Source organism: Ipomoea triloba, chromosome 4 (assembly GCF_003576645.1).
Source record: "Ipomoea triloba cultivar NCNSP0323 chromosome 4, ASM357664v1".
NCBI classification, from domain to species: Eukaryota; Viridiplantae; Streptophyta; class Magnoliopsida; order Solanales; family Convolvulaceae; genus Ipomoea; species Ipomoea triloba.
The window spans coordinates 12,487,701-12,507,313 of NC_044919.1; the positions used below are offsets into that span (position 1 = coordinate 12,487,701).

General features: G+C 34.5%; 1 protein-coding gene across 2 annotated transcripts; it reads left to right on the forward strand.

Moving 5' to 3' along the window:
* Nucleotides 1–2,200: 2,200 nt before the first annotated feature.
* LOC116016485 (histone-lysine N-methyltransferase ATX2-like) lies at nucleotides 2,201–17,588 on the forward strand. 2 transcript variants are annotated; one of them, XM_031256769.1, is made up of 25 exons: nucleotides 2,201–3,199; nucleotides 3,278–3,329; nucleotides 3,421–3,495; nucleotides 3,608–3,827; nucleotides 5,427–5,550; nucleotides 5,675–5,779; nucleotides 6,889–7,091; nucleotides 7,803–7,895; nucleotides 8,032–8,129; nucleotides 8,317–8,472; nucleotides 9,572–9,706; nucleotides 9,911–9,958; nucleotides 10,466–10,583; nucleotides 10,672–10,737; nucleotides 10,822–10,883; nucleotides 11,086–11,142; nucleotides 11,597–11,665; nucleotides 11,791–11,989; nucleotides 12,238–12,522; nucleotides 13,025–13,086; nucleotides 13,187–13,264; nucleotides 14,799–14,894; nucleotides 15,960–16,063; nucleotides 16,141–16,287; nucleotides 17,281–17,588. In XM_031256769.1, exons 1-24 carry the CDS (start codon nucleotides 2,442–2,444, stop codon nucleotides 16,280–16,282), a joined length of 3,405 nt encoding a protein of 1,134 aa, XP_031112629.1. In that variant the 5' UTR covers nucleotides 2,201–2,441; the 3' UTR covers nucleotides 16,283–16,287; nucleotides 17,281–17,588. The 2 variants fall into 2 exon arrangements, with proteins under 2 accessions (XP_031112629.1, XP_031112630.1); XM_031256770.1 differs by having other exon boundaries at nucleotides 5,741–5,779.
* Nucleotides 17,589–19,613: the final 2,025 nt, after the last annotated feature.

Consider the following 19,613-nt stretch of genomic DNA (forward strand, 5'->3'; position numbering starts at 1 on the left):
GTGGTTATGAAATAATGTTATTTTATTTAAGGTCGATTGGTGGGATGTTTACCATAAAACTAGATTCAAAGTTGACAAATTTGAGTTTCCTATAGTCAATATTACACGGAAGTTGCAATATGATGAACCATATGTTTTAGCTTCTCACCTCATGATTTTTATGATCTCCCTGATGATGATGTAGAAGATAAACCAGCAAGTTATTGTCAATACAATACCTCATGATTTTTATGATCTCCATGATGATGATGTAGAAGATGAACCACGTCAGGAAAATGAAAATCAAAGTTTTAATTATGAGGATAATAATGATGTTATTTTTTTTAGGTCTTTCTCTCCGTCCGTTTAACGGTCCGGGGTCCACCCACGTTCGCTCAGGGGGTGTGGGAATTGAACCCATGTTCTCCCGAAATTCTTTCCCACGAAGAGAGCTCACTTGCCACTTGAGCTACCCCATTGGGTTATAATAATGATATTGTTATGGTATTGCATACGCCTGATTCAGATGCTGCAACGGTTGAAGTAAGCTCATCAAATGTTAATGAAATTGATAGTGATGGAGAGGCTTTTATTATTAATGTTGATGATGAGATTCCAACAACTAAAGATGATGAATGTGGTGGTGATGATGATGATTGAGTATTATATGAATTTTTATTTATAACTTTTGGTCATATTATATTAAAGATTAAAGATTCATTATATTGTTTATGTTGTTAATTTCGCTCCCACTCAAGTCAAATTTTGATGCGTCTTTATTTAGATGATTCAAATTCGTAAGAAATGATTCGTTAATAATGATTGATATTTTGTTTGTAGTAAATCATTAACCAATCATATACTCCATAGAAATGATTATGTAATTAGTATGTATTATGAATTATATAAAATGCAATTTTAAATATTTAGTTCAACAAGCTGCCGGTGACGACAAAAGAAACAACACATATATTGTGGAAGGGCGCCGGGGAAGTAACAAGAACTAAAAGAGGAAGTTTAGTAGTTTACACTACATACCCATTAGAGCATCTCAATACGGAGATTTTAAAAGGTTTTTTTGTAGGTGGTAATGCACATGTGGATGAGAGAAAATATATTGGATTCTTGTAGGAGGTAATGGATTTTGTCAAATTTAGTGGGCCCCACCACAAAAAAAAAAACTGTCTCCTAGTGCTTGTGAGGTTGGGCGCGTTAAATAACCTTTTTATTTTTATTTTTTTAGTTGTTAGACTTGTTTTGTTTTTTCCTTTTCTTTTTCTTACATTTCTCCTCTCTCATCTCTCCTACTTCACAACCTAAAACCCACAAAAAACCTCAACAAATGAGGATGCTCTAGAGCATCCACAACAATGGGTTTTTCTTAGAGCATCACCATCATTGAAGCATGAAGAAATTATGTACATTTAGCACATGGAGAGAGAGAAAGTATGAGAGAGAGAGTGAAATGGGTTCATCTGCAAGTGAAAAATTATTCAACAGTATTTTCTGACAAAATTAACTAAGGAGAGGGGCTGCTATGCGTGTACTGCGCACAACTGGCCCGTACTGCGTACAACATCTTTTTATTTTTAAAAATTTGATTTGTTTTAATTATTTTTTTCATCCCCTCTCATTTCTCTTTCATAATCATACTTACAAAATCCCTCAAAAACCACGAAAAAACTTCATTGATAAGGATGCTCTTAGTTTTATTGTGGATCCCACTATGAGGTGGATGATAGAAAGAGGTGAGAGAATGTAAAATGATCTCTTGCAAGGTCTTGATTTTTTGTGGGCCCCAAGGAGAGAGGAAAAAATGGAGAGCATTAGCTGTTGTGTGGGTTTCCCGCACAGCAAACGCCTAGCTGGGCGCGTGCACGTGCCCAATGGTGCGTTATAATAGCTTTTAATTTTTTGTTGGCGTCAAATTTCGTAGCTTTTTATTTTTTCATCATATTTTCTCTTCTTCTATTTCCTTTATCTCTCTCCTACTTGAATCATACAAAATCGTGAAAGAACTAAATTAATGTGGATGCTCTTAAAATCGACGATCAGAGTACAAAAAAATTGGGGTCTAATTTGAAATGTTGGAAAAGTAAGGGTGTTATTGTAAATTAAACAAACATAAGGCAATGCGGATGCAATTTGTCCATACAATAAGTTAATTGAAATCCTAATTTTAGTATAAGATGGAGATAAAATCTTTTGCGTACGAAAAAGAGAGAAATTAAAGAAAAATAAAATAAAAAAGCCTCCATGAATAAAAGCTGGTTGCTCAGATCAAATTCCTCTCTCTCTCGCGGCGGGAAACAGATTGTTTCCCCTAAAACCTCCCTCCAAAATCAAACCCCATTTCCTTCCAAACCCTAGAAAATTCCCAGTTAATTTTTTTTTTTTCCGAATTCCCAATTTTCCTGGAGATCACATTCGATTGTTTTCTCTTTCATGGTTTCTTGATTCCAATGGCATTACCGTCCAGTGATTTAACTCGAACTGTGTGGGCAGACGAAGAGGCGAGGCCCTCGTCGCCGTGGCGGGTGCGGCAGCGGCAGCTGCTGGAAGCGGAGGAGGAGTCTGTGGACGTGGAGAGAGGGACGCCTTTGAAGTACGTCTCACTATGCGACGTCTACTCGGCAACCTCCCCTTGCGTCAGGGCCAGCGGATCGAAGAAAGTCAAGGCCTCTCGCAAAATCACAACTTTTGACATTCCGAACTGTGCAGCTAAGCAATTCGTTCCGGCGGCACCTACCAATTCTAGTACAATGTCGAAGCCCCCTATTACGCAGTTCTACACGCGCCGCTGCAAGAGGAAGCAGCCCGAACCCTCCTTTTTCAACTCTCTTACTTCGCCCCTGCAGCCAATTGTTGCAAAACTGGACAATGTGGAGGTAAAGACTGAAGTAGAAGAGGGGACAGAAGATGAGATTGTTGCAAAGGATGAGAATTATGATTCAAAGAAAAGGAGAAAAGTGGGAAGCAGTTTGGAGCTGTTGAAATTGGGGGTGGATGTGAATTCAATTAGCAGTGGCCTTAATGGGTTAAGGGAAACCCGGAATAAAACTACCATTTGCAGTAATAATACTGTTACCAGTGATAACAATAAGACTAATTGTAAGACTAATTCTAGTTTAAAGGCAAATAATGTTAGGAAGCAAAAAGAGGATGGTGCTTTGGAGATCAATTTTCAATCTGGGCAAATTCGTTGCAAAAAATGGGTTTGGTATGAGCACCCCTTCCTTGTATGTATCATTTTATTATTTTGTGGGTGGACACTTTTTGAACTTTTAATGGATTTCAGGCTAAGATTCGAAGGAGTTGATCCAAAGAAATTTGTAGGACTACAATGCAAGGTATGGACCTTATAAAATCTTGGCTAGGTTGAAGCTCATGCCTGATTATATGATAGATTGTGAAGAGTTATTGGCCTGTGCATGTGAACAGGTTTACTGGCCCTTGGATGCTGATTGGTACAAGGGTCGCATTCTTGGATACAATTTTGATACTGGACGGCATCATGTAATTGCTTTTACAGCTGTTATCCATACACTTTTTATTCTTAAATCCGTTACGTAGATTAGTATTTGCTGCTGTTAAACCATGAATTATTAATTAGTTTAGTTCTATGCAGGTTAAGTATACTGATGGGGATGAAGAACATTTGATTTTGTCAAACGAAAGGGTCAAATTTTTTGTTTCAGCCGAGGAGATTAAACATTTGAAGTTGAGTCGTACTGATGGAAGCGCTGAAACAGATGGAATTGATGTTAATGAGATGGTCGTCTTAGCTGCTAGTTTAGATGATTGTGAGCAGCTTGAGCCTGGGGATATCATATGGGCTAAACTTACTGGTATTGGTTTCATGATTTTATCTTTATGAATGGGCCCACTTAAATGTGCCTAAATTAGTAAATATCTATTACGGATAAAATTTAACTTTGCATTTCATATATGCGATCATATGGCTAGCACCCACGTTGGCCTGAATAAGGAATACATTTAGCAAGTAGATATGGAATAAGCAATGAGAAAGCCACATCAATACAAGATAAAGTGTGAACTTTACCTAGTAGAAAACTGATTGTCTTTTTGTCATCTATGATAATCCTCTCTTCGTTTCATATGGCCATAGTGAATTTCTTGTTAGGTAGTTACTCAATAAACATCTTAAGAAAAGCTCTAATGTTAGAACAATAACATATATATGGCATGGCAAATTATTATGAAATAATCTAAAGCTAAAGATGAAATTTTAGATATGGGGGAACAGGTCTCACGATATATTTAGCAGCTTTGTGATCAAATTAGATGCATGTTAGGCATGAAGCCTATCCACTATGTAGTGAGTTGTAGGTACACGTGATGGGTTTTTGGTTGCTTTCTTTTTGATGAGTGAGTAAAAAGCTTTTTGGTTCTTTACATGGTTGCAGTAGGCGCTAGGCGACTAGCGCCTAGCACCTAGGCGGTAACTCGCCCAACTCGGCAAAGTTAGCCGAGTTAACTTGGGTGAGTCGGGGCCTTGTTAATGTTTTTTATTATATTTATATATATTTAAATTTATTTATTTATATAAATAAGAGAAGTAAGATATATATATATATATATGTATGTATGTATGTATATATATATAATATGACATCCACCCACATGCACTATTTTTTCATTTTTATAGGTCGCTGCCTAGGCACTGTCTAAGCGCCGCCTAGGAAGCAATTCGCCTCGGCGTAGGGGCGCCTAGCGCCTAGGCGGCCGATTTTTGCAACGGTGGTTCTTTACCATTTTCCTGATTTTTGCAAGACTGGGACTTTAGACTCAGGTGTGGTTCTTGTATATTTTGCAAGACTGGGACTTTAACCACATTTTCCTGATATGTCGCCGCCTAGGCACTGTCTAAGCGCCGCCTAGGGAGCAATTCGCCTTGGCGTAGGGGCGCCTAGCGCCTAGGCGGCCTATTTTTGCAACAGTGGTTCTTTACCGTTTTCCTGATTTTTGCAAGACTGGGACTTTAGGCTCAGGTGTGGTTCTTGTATATTTTGCAAGACTGGGACTTTAACCACAGTTGCAAGACTGGGACTTTAGGCTCAGTTGTGGTTCTTGTATATTTTGCAAGACTGGGACTTTAGGCTCAGGTGTGGTTCTTGTATATTTGTACCATTTTCCTGATTTTTGATAATACAGTTTATATAAGGATATGAGTTTTGAGAGAACGTCCTTAATTATTTAACCACATTTGCATATAGAGGCTAGTATTGAATTCCTTGAATTCAGTCAGGCAATCAAGGAAAGTACTGGTTTTTGGAAAGTATATAAATGCATGAATCAACGTTTTGCAAACCTGTTTCTTTCAATGGTAGTCATGTGATCAAGTTTTGAGGTCACTTGCACAGAAATATTATACTAAAGAAACATGTGTACTATTGAGATGTCATGCCTATCACTTGTTTATGCAGGTCATGCTATGTGGCCAGCCATTGTTTTAGATGAATCTCAAACAGGTGGGCGGAAAGGCCTGAAAAAGACTTCTGGAGAAAAATCAGTTCTTGTGCAGTTTTTTGGCACCCATGACTTTGCTAGGTATTTGCTTCAGGAATTTATTTAGTATCTGTGGTTCAACATGTAATGATTAACTTGCTTATCGGTCTTTACGTAAAATTAACTTCCGTGTGCACTAATATAAACTTATTACATTGGTTGCCAGGATCAAAGTGAAGCAAGTTATCTCTTTTCTTAGAGGACTTCTTTCTTCATTTCACTTGAAATGCAGGAAACCAAATTTTGTTCGAGGTTTGGAGGAAGCAAAAATGTAAGCTTAATTTGCTTGTTTCTGTTAAGGTGTTGAGGGTACTGCATTTTCTGTGTTTTTCATTTTCCTATTTTTCCTTTAAACATTGACTTTTGTCATGAGATAGATATCTAAACATTGATATTTTAAAGATTAGTTGTGCTAAAGTTTATATTATCTAGTTTATCGTCACTGATCCCATGTACTTGTCTAGTTGTCTGTCATTCTAAAACAACTACGAGTACACCTTTGGGATTGACTTGGCAACGCATGGGACAATAGCCCCTTGGTTTCCTTTGGGATTGATGTCATGATTGCATTTAGAGAATGTTAGTCTTTATTAGTTTTGGTTGCTGATAAAAGAAACTTCATTAAAGAGATATCAAAGTGAGGTCAGAAGTCCTGCAAAGTCTATAGGAGTAGATTAAGAAAAATCTAATGCAGCACATACAAATCTATTTGCAAATTTGTAAATGGTAACCCCTGAAAAATCAACTGCTTTTACCTCAAAGATTCCAATAACTTTATTATACTAAAAAGATGTCTTGGATTACTCTGTCATTGAAAAATTCTAGCATTTGGATTTAACCAAGCAGACAATCTTTGACAAATCTAATCCATCCTGGTTCTTCTTTTTATCTAAAAACTTAGTAACCTAGCATGTTCTCTGTAGAATGTGGGAAGACAATTTTCTCCTGATATAATAGAATGCCATCTTTTGTCCAGCTACGGCATTGCAATGTGGAAACATATGATAACAACCCACATTGTGCATTGAACACATCATGCCCATGAAATACTTGCTTGGCCTTTTAACCTGATGTAAATAATTACCTATTTACCTTTAGGACTTCTAATACATACTCTTCACTAGGGTCCTCATTGTCAAAAAATTATTAGGAACTGCAAAACCTTCCTTGATTTTGAGCAATGCATCTTATTTTGATGTGGAATTCTGGAGCTTATGAATATTGAACTATGTCTAGTTACCTGATACATGTTATGCTCTGAATTGTGGTGAATTTTTCTAAGTAGGATATGGTCTAGGGTTGAAGTTGCTTGGAACTATTTTTGTATACATTAGTTTCTTGAGCAAGAAAATTGGTACCAGTTTTCATCGTGTCAATCAGGTATCTTAGTGAACAGAAACTCCCAAAAAGAATGTTGCGCTTGCGGAATGGCGTTGAAGCTGATGATTATGATAGTGAAAAAGAAGGGGATGATTGCCATGCTGATTCAGATGGAGAGAGCATGGAGAATGGGCTTCAAAGAAGACTTGAGGACCTCAGACGTTTCCCCTTTGAATTGGGGGATCTGCAAATAATTAGCCTTGGTAAGTCTCTTGTTACTCAAATTATATCACAAATGTTTGAATTTGCAGGGTATAAGATGTTTTTCACCCTGATTTTGTTTGTTTTGATTTGCATAGTCCTGACAGTCTAAGCCAAGCCCCATTTTTGTTTAGCTTTGCATTACTGCTTATCCTTTCTTCACTTCCAATAATAGAATGAAGAATTATTTGTGGAGAGTGGAGGCCATAAACCAAGTACAATTTGTGTTTTGAAAGATTACATGAAGAAAAACATACATAAAAATGTTCTTTTTATCATCTTAAAGTATTGTGTTTGATTCTTTTGGAACTGGAAATTTTTTAATTTGTCAACTTTATCATGCCCAAAATATATTCCTATATTCCTAATTCCTATAGTGGAAATAGAGTGAGATTTGATAATTTCAACCTGATGATTCTTTTGAACTTGAAGGATATTGTAATAAAACAAGAATTCCTTAACTTATAAATTTTTGGTATGCTCAAATTATATTCCCCAGAGGAAAATAGAGGAAGGTTGGATTTTCAACCAGAGAAGGCCATCTGACTTGAAGGATATAGACATTTACCTGAATGTAGTCTTTATGCATGAACATTAAAGTGTATTTAATTTAATCTGGAACAGTCCTTTTAAATTTTTATTTTTAAATTTTTTCGATTATATCTGAAATATCTACATCTGTCCATTACAAATGTCTAATTTATACTGTGCAGGAAAAATTGTAGATGACTCTGATAATTTTCAAGATGACAAATGCATTTGGCCTGAAGGATATACTGCACTGAGAAAATCTCCTTCAATAATGGGTAAATTCAGAGTGGATTTTCTTTGGTTTCCATAAAGCTACGCCGCTATGGTGTTGCTGCATCATTTTCATGACATGGTCTTTACATTTGATTCACTTTGTAACACTGTCAAATCCTTGTAATTTGCTGAATTCAGATCCTAATAAATGTGCTTCATATAAGATGGAGGTACTTAGAGATCCTGACTTGAGGACACGGCCTATGTTTCGAATTACTTCAGACAATGGGGAGCAGGTAAATATGATAAACTGGTCTCCACAATGATTTTGTACCATCTCAGATATGGTATCATGAAAAAGAACTTTTATATGACAATCATTCAAATTTCCTTTGCTTCTTACATGGTCTATTTTATCTGAATTCTTTATTAGCTTCAAATAAATATTTCCAAGATTGATGTAGTTGTGCATTTGGGTTTCAGTTTAAGGGATCCACACCATCAGCCTGCTGGAATAAAATTATGAAAAAGATAAGGAAGCTGCAAGCTAATGATTCTGGTGGCACATGCAAAGGATTTCTTGATTCTGGTTCAGATATGTTTGGTTTTTCCCACCCTGAGATTTTGAAACTTATAAAGGTTCATCACTATTTCTACCGTTCTCTTTACAGTTTTACCCTTTTGAAATGCTGTTGCCTCCTAGAAAATGTCACCATATCAGATTTTGGCTTTTTGGCTTCTTTCAGAAAAAAAAAATTGAGTTAAAATCACAGTGGTCATCTCCTTTGCCATGTCATGAATCTTTTTGCAGTGCTTTTGAACCTTGCAATGAGGCTTCAACTTATGTTACTATATCATCAAACTTCATATTTTGCAATGTATGGTGATCAGTACAGTCATTTAAATGCTGTTATTTAACTTATTTCTATTAAAGAAATAATATTGTTATAGTTATTAGTGGGGCTTGGTCAGTTTTGAAAACGTTTAATACTTTGGGATTTCAATTCATTGTTTATATTTAGCTGATTTGTGAATGATAATTGAGTTTGGTATTTCAATTCATGACTTGTTGCTTATATAGTCGTGCCCTTGAGTTGGTATTTTTCCATAAATACCAACTTGAATTGGTGGAATGGGGTAATGACTGGTTTCTAGGTGTTGGACACGTATACCAAATTACCAATTATGTTTGTGTGGCTGGTTAGATGGACAGAAGAATACTGTTCATGAGACTGGATGGAAGATGTAATGCAAAATAAAAAAATGTTGATTGTTGGATCTTTATATCTAGATGCGTCTTTTAGCTGAATTAACTTGCTACATCTGCTGAAGAATTGTGTGAATTACCTTTGATTATTTGGCTATTATGGCGACAAAGAAAATATAGCTGTAAAATGTTTGAATGATTTGAGTGGACCTGCTTTCTGAAAGAATAATGATATGTGGTCATATACATTTACATCATTGAGCAGGTTGAATGAGGCAAGCTTTTGTGCAATTTAATGTTCATGACTGTGTAGCCGTTTCTTATGTTTACAAAAATAGTGCAATAATGCACGAGTTCATACTAAAACTAAAAGAGTGGAAATTAAATACCAAATTTATAATTGTTATCGACTTTTGAAATCGATATGTTATTTGTGACACTATGCAGCTAATCTATTCTTGTAGTGGTCTTCAGTTTTCAGACTATTTATTTATTTATTTTTGCGAAAACTAACATATCAACAATTTACAGGAGTTATCAAAATCCAGAGCTGCCTCAAAATATTCAAAATTGTCCTCTAAATGCCAAGAGTTACCTGCTGGGTATAGGCCTGTTCGTGTTAAGTGGAAAGATCTTGACAAGTGCAATGTTTGTCATATGGATGAGGTATAAAGATGTTTGGTTAACAACTTTCTGTGATGAATAATTCTAATGTATTGTAATTTGTACTATTGTCTGTATTAGTGCCTCCACAACTGATTTGCATGGATATGCTATTTGTTTTCCTCTTTAATGTGGAAACTTTAGGTGCTACCTTGGATGTGCTATAAACTTGCTGCCCTGTGCTAACATAGATTATTTTGTGTGTAGGAGTACGTGAATAATCTGTTTCTGCAGTGTGATAAATGCAGAATGATGGTAGGCATTCTGCTATCCTCTCCTATTGTTATATTGTTGCTAGCATTTGTTCTCTTTAGTCATTTCTACTAGAGTTCTACTTGTTGACAAGTTAATTGCACCACATCCAACTATATAATGGTTGTGAGCTCGATATTGCAGTAGTGTGTTTAAAAATGCCATATTTGTCTCTATAATTAGGTGTTAGTATTTGTTAAAGCATACACAGTGTATGTTGCAACTGCCCTGATCAAGTAACGTGCAACACTAAAAAGGAAAAGTGACGGAGTTCATCGTCAATACTTATTTGTCACTCCAAGATATCTGTCACAATTTGAGAACTGCTTTTTATTTTTGTCTTGCTATTGGAATAGTCTTTTTTATTTATTTTGTAATTATTTTTTTTGGTCAAAGTTTTCTCTTAGATTTCAGGAATAGGATTTGATACCTTTTGATGCTTAATTTCCACTGTGTAATTTGCCTGCATTCTGATGATGCCTTGCCATGTGTGTACTTATGTTTGTGTAGGTGCATGCCAGATGCTACGGGGAGCTGGAACCTGTAGATGGAGTTCTTTGGTTATGCAACTTGTGTCGGCTGGGTGCCCCAGAATTCCCTCCACCTTGTTGTCTATGTCCTGTCATTGGTAATTAGTATTTTTTAATTTTTATAACTCTCTCTTAGCCTTTTGTGTGTTGCATTGGTTGCTTCTGTATCTGAACTGAATTCTATAGGAGGTGCTATGAAGCCTACAACAGATGGCCGATGGGCGCACCTTGCTTGTGCCATTTGGATACCAGGTTTTTCACTGCATATTCTCTCATCTATTTTTTTTTCTTATTACTGTGTACTATGATCTGATCGTTTTATCTGTTCTGCTTCAGAAACTTGCTTATCTGATATTAAGAAAATGGAGCCCATTGATGGACTGAATAGAGTCAATAAGGTATCTTTTCCACATCCTATTTGTGTCATTAATTAGGTTTTACACCCTTTCGAAATTAAACAAGAAATGGCACATGGTGTTTCTGTTAGATCCTTTTAAAGTACAGAAAACCATCTGGGATTTCTTATATGTGTCCCTAGTTAAACAAAATTGATACTTCTTTATAGCATCTACTGATTGTACTTACTGTCCTTCTATAAAGGATCGCTGGAAGCTCTTATGTAGTATTTGTGGTGTTCCTTACGGCGCTTGTATACAGGTAAAACATTGATTTTTTATTTGTTTTTTATGCTGAAAACTTTATACTGTTCACAAATCTGTAATCTCGCTAAATTCTTTTTATGAAATCAAGGAATTATTCTAGTAATGCAATGCTTTCTAGATATGTAACTATGTAAGGTAGTCATTTCAAAGTATTTTGCTCTACATATGCTCCACCTTGGTTAGATGCTTAAATTGTTAGAAGGAGGGGTGACATTTATTTGCCAGGTTCTTTGTTATGGGCTAAACACTAATTTGTACTTGAGTTACCTTATTTCAAGGCTGGATTCTTTTTGTTTTATTGGCCATAATAATCAATGTAGCCTTTGTGTAAATAATCATTATAGTATGTGATCAGAAATAACATCATTTTGTGTTCTAAACTCTTCAGTTAATTTTGATTAGTCATTTTATTCTATTCAGCTAATCTGTTTCTAGTGGTAATTTTGCAGTGCTCAAATAATAATTGTTGTGTAGCATATCACCCCCTTTGTGCACGTGCTGCTGGTTTTTGTGTTGAGGTGAGCTTTTTCCTTTTTCATAAAGTGTGCAAAATTTTGCACTCTTATATAATAAATTTCTTGTCTTTTTATTCATCCATGCATCTGGTCTTGGTATTCATCTTAGACTTGGGATTACTTTACAGCTTGAGGATGAGGATAGATTGCATCTTATTCCTTTAGATGAGGACGAAGAGGACCAATGCATACGCCTGATTTCCTTCTGCAAGAAGCACAGACCTCTTTCAAATGAACGACCTGCTGTGGATGAATGTGTTGCTCAAAAAGTGTGTGAATATTCAGACTACATTCCTCCACCAAATCCTTCTGGCTGTGCTCGGAGTGGTCTGTTAATCAATACATATTCCTTTATCATACCATTTATGTGTCTCTAAACTTTAATTATTCTGTCTTCTTGTCCTGTTTAGTGATTGATAATAAAAAAGGCATATTCTCAATTTTTTTGGGGGAAGATTTCTTCCTCCTATGAGCATATTCTTTCCTCTTACTTTTAATTTTTTGAGTGGTGGTGGTGGTTGCTGTGGCTAATCTTTTATTTTATGTTTTATTCTTTGCTTATATTATTTGAACAGAGCCCTATAATCATTTTGGAAGAAGAGGACGGAAAGAGCCAGAAGCCCTTGCTGCTGCATCCTTGAAGCGTTTATATGTAGAAAACAGGCCATACTTGGTGGGTGGCCATAGCCAACACGATTCTTTCTGTAGCACAGTGTCTTCGAATGCACCTGGTTGTTCCAAATATTCGGTTGACCTTCAAAAGTTAAAGAATTCCCACCTTCATGTATCAAAGAGTATACAATCAATGAGTGAGAAATATGAACACATGAAGGGTACTTTTAGAAAAAGACTGGCATTTGGTAAGTGAAAGGTTTCACTACATTCTCAATACCAGAAATTACATGCTACTTGTTTCCTTTTACTTGGTTAAATTATATTGCATTTTATGGATTCTTTTTTATTAAATCCTAATTTTTTCATTCTGGTTATGGTGAAGCACATTCATTTATGAGTAAAATGAATATATAAAATTTGGTCAGAAGACCCCTGTTTGATGCCTTTTATTACTCTCTGTTTTAAGAATTAGAAAGTAAAAATAGAGATTATGCGAACTTCTTGCCTGACATTTAAAAATATGGTTTTAATGCTCTATAAATTATTATTATTATTATTAGTGGTGGTAGAGGTAGTGCACTTGTTGCGTAGTTGTGCCTCCTTTTGGATTCATGATTTATCTCTTCAATGGCTTTTAAAAAAAATATTTATTATTATTATTTTAAATTCTTTTTGAAAAAAATACTATGTATACAATCCTTTACATAAATTCTTTTCTGATATCTTCTTATCTATTGTTGACTCCAGGGAAATCTGGTATACATGGGTTTGGCATATTTGCAAAGCATCAACATAAAGCGGGAGACATGGTATTTAATTTGAATTGCAACACGCTATTTAGGCTTTCTTTTCTTTCTTTTTTTTCCCATTTCTACGAAACCTGAATTTGTTGGTTTTGTTGTTTGATAGGTCATTGAATATAGTGGAGAACTTGTTAGACCTCCAATTGCTGACAGAAGAGAACACTTGATTTACAATTCACTAGTGGTAAGTTCATTATCATATATATGGGATTGTTGTTGTTGTTTTTTTTTTTCCTAATCTTAAGAAATTACAATTTACTGTAATCTTGTCATCACCAGAGATGTAATACATCATGCAAATGAATCTTGAAGTATAATATCTACTTGCTTTTAGGGGTACTTTGATTTTCATTTCTTTCCAGTATATCTCATCGTACCTGCTGATAGTAGAGTCTTCTTGATCTTTGTGGTTAACTTTAACCATTATTTGACATGATAAAGTGAATTGAAGAGGCTACTAGTTTTTCTCCCTTACCTAAAACAAGGGGCGATACTTGTAATTCTCTAGACGTAAACATTGCAACATATTGCAAAACCTAAACAAAATGGACCCAAACCCTTGAGTGTTTGACTAGTACTTGATTGAAGTACTATGGTTGAACTGGGATTCTTCAATTGAGGGCTTGAGGTTCCATAGTCCATACCAAAAATTTCTTAGTTGGTCAACTGAAAATTGGGATTAATGCTTATATAACTTGATCATTGGCAATGGATGGATTGAGTTGCCAACCCATATTTTCACTTTGCGAAATGCAACAATTCATAAACAACCCTATTATATGACAGAAATGAACAATTTCAAACTGTGTTTTGCCTAATTTAACAGTCTTAGGATCAGGTTTATTTATATAATGAAAATTAAAGAAATGAATCATAAATTTATATGGGATAAACAGAATGTTTAATAAATTAAAGTATTGTGGGTCTAGAAGTACCATTCTGAAATTAATTGTCATCATAATGTGTCTATTTTTGAGCTGCCCATTGTTGTTGTCTTGGAATCCTAAACTAACACAGAATTTTTTATGGTAAAGAAGACTGCTTCAAGGTTATGGGTTGGCGTTTTCTTTGGGACTAAAAGAATCCTTGTGTTGAAATATGGGAGGAACTAAGATTGACTTCTCTTTTCCTTGCCTTTCTGAGGAGGGGTTAGAATTTCATAAAGAACTGCATATTATTGTTGTCGAGGTTTTATAGCTTTTTCCCCCTTGGCATGAATTGTGACTGCACTTTGCATCTTCCTAGATGTTGTATTTCCAAGGTGAATGTTTGAGCTTCATTATCTAATCTAATACAATAATATTTGAATTATCTGATATTCTGATTGTTATCACTCCTTTTTTTTTCTTTTATATTTAAGTGCGTATTTTATTAATTAATTACCACATCTAGTGTTCATCCATTGATATATAGATTATAGTGGTATATGGAAGTGTATTTTCCTTCACCAAGGTCTACAATGAATTTTGAAATAATTCCTACTTTGGTCTACCCTTTTTCTCCATACTAACAGTATGCCCTTTCTGTACAGTTTAGAGGATTACAAGTCATAACTTTTAAGCAGATTATAAATGTAATGCTGAAATCATCTATCAACACGCCAACTTTAGGATAGTTGTAAAAGTGTGTTGGGAAGGCAGACATATTAACTGCGTCTTACATGTGCAAAGGATATTTAATGATTGTTATATAGTTTCATTAACATTTCCTACATGCAGGGTGCTGGAACCTACATGTTTCGGATTGATGATGAACGTGTCATAGACGCAACAAGAGCAGGGAGCATTGCACATTTGATCAATCACTCATGTGAAGTAAGTGTAAATCTGCTATTTGCTTCACTGTTGATTTTATAATTTCCTCATTGTGGAAATCCTCTCTTGCATGAGACAAGATGGCTGTCAAGTCCCCAAGTTGATGGGCAGGAAAGTGGAAACTGGGTAGAATAATACATGGATCGTTAATTTTTAAGGAATATCATGGTTACTTACGAGTTTGGCTTCCATAATAGTTGAAGTAAATTGTTTTATTTTGATGTAGATTGTAGATCATACTAGTCTTTCCTACCTTGTTTAGTCTAATTATGTCTGCTGAGAAAGAATTTATTGCTCTAGGCCTGTAGCACCTTCATGATTTACTTTTTAAAACATATGATTATTTTTCCACCATTTTCATTTTGGCACTGCTTGCTATTTTCATGCTCATTTGCATTTAAGTGCAATGTTGAAGAACCTATTGAATTTAGCATTGAATTTCCCTGTAGGATATCCTATTTAGGGTCACAAGAAAATTTGCTGATTTTACACAAAAATTTGACTGCACAAGGGCTCTCCACTTTCTTATTTTCAGATTTATTTTTCTTTCCTATCAAAGAGATGCAGGAAATTAATTTGCCTTTCTGTTTCCTTCACTTTCTTGACATACAAACTAGCCTTGTAGTTTTTGGCAAATAACACCTTTTGAAAGAATTGTCTCAAAGGACACAAGAATGTTTGGCCAAACAACTTTTGAAAACTGAAATGAACTTTTAAAGTTATGAAGTGGCATGAGTCTTCCTTTGAACTAGTGACTGGTTCTTTGTTCATTGAGTTGTTGCCAAGAACTTGGCAATTATGTTTAAGTTAGCAAATAACAAGTCATGCTAAATTGCTGGAAAATGGAAATAAGACATCGGATGGATGAATTATATTTGACCTATGCATTGGCTGAAGCATCATTTGACAATTATTAATTTATTATTTGATCTTGTTATCTATAAATTTAGTTGAGACTAATACTCCATTGATGTCATAGCTATTGTCAACATTTTCTTGCATCTTGGTTACAAAATAATACAATACGAATACCTTATACTGACAAAAGTTTTACCTTTTGTGCAGCCAAATTGTTATTCTAGAGTTATAACTGCCAATGGAGATGAACATATAATCATATTTGCCAAAAGAGACATCAAACAATGGGAAGAGTTGACATATGATTACAGGTTTCCATGAAATCATTTGCTTCTGTTCCTGCAATCTTGTTTAGTGTTCTGTTCTAATTCTTTCAAAATATTTGCAGATTTTTTTCCATTGATGAACAACTTTCGTGTTATTGTGGCTTCCCAAGATGCCGAGGTGTAGTTAATGATACTGAAGCTGAGGAACGAATGGCAAAACAGCTTGTGCCACAGTGTGAATTGATAGACTGGACAGCAGAATAACAGAAGTCAGTGAACCCATACTATTTTGCATGCTTTAATATCTTCTGTTTGTTTTTGTTCCATGCACTCACAGTTATTGTTACTTGATCCTATTAGCCATTAGGAAAAAAGAATCCTGATTTCTGCAATTAATTTTCATATAACGATATTTTCTATTTGGTAATTGATTGTCATATAATGTTGTCAAGCACTGCCTTTTCAAGCTAGGTTATTGGAATTGTTACTTTATATATGTGAGGGACAGTGTTCTATTGAGTTTTCGTTTTCTGAGACATCTTATGCAAGGTTTTACCAAGATTGAAGTGCTTTTCTTTCTTGAACCTAGTATTCTTCTCCATTTTACTCCTACCCGAAAAAAACAAATTCACTTCCTGGTGCATTGTGTTCGGGTTAGGCATTATTTTATTCATACAATTTTCATGCAGTAAGTTGCATCCAACGTGTAAAAATGCAACTTTCTTTACAGCTAATACCCCTCTTACAGGCCTTGGATTCATGGACCACCTTTGGCACTAGTATTCAAAGTTCAAACCACATATTAGATGAACCAAGAGGGTAGGATCCAGTGAAATATGGTATAGGTTTGTGTGGACCCGAATATATATATTTTTAGTGATAAGATTGAAGATTCCCGTCCTGATTTACATGCATCTTGACAAATTATATCAATTATATTCCTGTCAAGTACTTAAATAGTTGTAACTCGGAATGTTGTATTTCTAATAGCACCAAACTTTCTAGTGAAGCTTTATTGATTGCCCTTGTATTATTGCATCCCCTCTTCTTCCTTCTGTCAATATCAAATACTGTATGTTTTGTTGAGCATATAAAATATATAAAAAACATAAATGTGTAATCCTACTATCAGCTCAGATTTTTAATTGAGATGGAGCACTCGCTTCAATTTGTTTTACTACCGTGTTTGATTCATAATTACTTTTCATGCAATGTGAATTTGGTATCCTAGTAATAATCATTTTCTTTCTGTTTTGCTGCAGAAGTGTGGTGTGTGTGTTGAAAAGCAGAATGCTCCTTTGCTGCCGCTTCATTCTCCTTTACATATCACAAATAGTTGCCTGGGTATATCAAGTCTTAGCAAATACTACAGCTTCATTATCATGTACAATATGATTGTTTTCTTTTTCTTTTTCAATTTTTTTTTTTTGTCAAGAGTTCATTATTCATTGTTGCGCATCAGACAAGACACTTGAATTTCTGTAAAAGTTTAACATATGATTGATATGTAATTATGTAAATGGAAGATAGTGGTGTATGCTAAAGTTGAAATTTTCTATTGCCTTCGTAATTACACCCATTTATTAAATATAATAAAATTGCAGTGGTCGAGAGCAAGTTTACTGTCTTAACATCTCCATTTTGTGTAGATTAGAATTTCGAATGAGTTGATTACTCTGTTTACTTACCACTGATTGAAACTAATAGGATTCTGTAGTCATCGATTGAAGTTCTCAACTTGATTTGCAAATTATGAATTGTATTACGGCTGGTTTGTAATTCGTAAAGGAAATCTCATTACGCGTTTGGTTGTGGATTTTTGTATATTACTATTTGAAATATGTTGCGAGTATTTGTGCTACACAAAAATGTGGAAGGAAAAAAAATAGGTAAATGACTTGCAATTGCAGATCATTTATTGCTCCAGCAAAAATTCAGCGATCGGCGATGGCAGAACCGTCGCCGGTTGCCATACACTGGTAGAAGGGGAAGGGGACCATTTTGTCGCCTTCCTCCATGGAAGGAGACCGTTTGGAGGAAGGCAAAATGGTCGCCTTCCCAGGCGGAAGGTGGTCGCCTTCTGTCGGTGTATGGCGATCGACAACGGTTCTGCCGTCGTTGGTCGTCGGATTTTGGCCGGAATAATAAATGAGATTCAATTGTAGGTTATTTATCAGTTTTTGGACTTTTTTTTTTTTGTCTCAATTTAACATGTTAAAGGGTATAATTGCACTTTATAAATATTTAGGGACCTAATTGATTTTTCAGGTAATATTCAGGGACTTATTTGACCATTTTTCCAAAAAAGTATTATACAGTAATATAAAGTTGGATTATCTAGTATTGAAAAAGTTCCTTGTAGTAATTGTATGAGATATTCTACTCTCATGTCATTGATTCACCTTCCTCTACTTTTTCATTTTTCAAATTATTTTACATTTAAGATTTTCAACACAATTTTTTGACTAATTTGGTTATTGCTAGCCTGACAACTCCTAACCTAAATCTCATCATCCAAAAACAACATTCTTTCATCATTTTTTTAAAACTCGACCCTAGTTCTTTCATTTCTAGAACTTGCTCCAATTAATTTAAACTGAACTTCAATTTTATTTTTTTTTGGTCTTGAAGTAATTTAAATAATATTGATATGATAGTTATATAACTAAAGCGCAACTGTTGAAGGTTGGAAGATGTAATTTGCAAAAAGTTCCATTGCATTTAACATGACTAAAGGATGACCAAATTGTGTACAAATTTAATAGTTGAGGATAATTGAATGATCATTTTGATTATTTATTCTTTAAATTACTATTAAAATAAAAAAAATAAAGTTGAAAATAAAAAAAATTATAAAAGAAGTTGATGTGATCAATAATTAATAAATATAACAGATACAAATGTACTAGTTTGATTTGAAAGAAAACAAAGACAATCTACAATTGGGGTCTGTCTATCTTGATTCTTGCCTACTGGGTACGACCTAACGGTCGCATGCCCGTTTTCTGATTGTTTCTAAATGGCTACTGGTTTTGCAAGTAGCCAGTAGCCTCCATAAAATAGAAAATAATTACAGTATTTAAAAAAAAAAAAAGAAGAAGCCAAAACCTAAAAGATGTTATATATAAGGAGCAATCATGCACCTCTTTACAAAAATTATTCTTAAATTCACTCTTTATTAATCACTACTTAAACATCATATTGAGTTTAAAAGTTAAACGTACAAAAATTGCCATATCATGTAATGATGAAAATTTAGTGATAATGGTAGAGAGCAACATTTCTTATGTACGCATCGAAAATATTTGGATGGTTGACTATAATGTGTAGAAATAAAAAGATGGAAAAAATTGTGTAGAGTGCTGGCCTGAGAAGAAGGTAATCAGCTTACCTTTAAAAAAAAAAAAATAAAAAAAAAATTGACATGTTCGAGAAGAGAGAGAAGAAGGTGTTCTCAACACTTTCTTCTATCTCCTCATTTATAGGCATAGTACACATTTTATTTATTTATTTATGATAATTGTTAGTACAAATTTTATTTATTTATTTATTTGTTTGTTTGTTTTTAATAATAATAATAATAATAATAATATTA

Coding starts and splice junctions, on each gene's coding strand:
- LOC116016485 (XM_031256769.1), top strand. CDS start 2,442: ATGGCATTACCGTCCAGTGATTTAACTCGAACTGTGTGGGCAGACGAA. Junction 3,200..3,277: donor CGTTGCAAAAAATGGGTTTG/GTATGAGCACCC, acceptor AATGGATTTCAG/GCTAAGATTCGAAGGAGTTG. Junction 7,896..8,031: donor AAAATCTCCTTCAATAATGG/GTAAATTCAGAG, acceptor TGCTGAATTCAG/ATCCTAATAAATGTGCTTCA.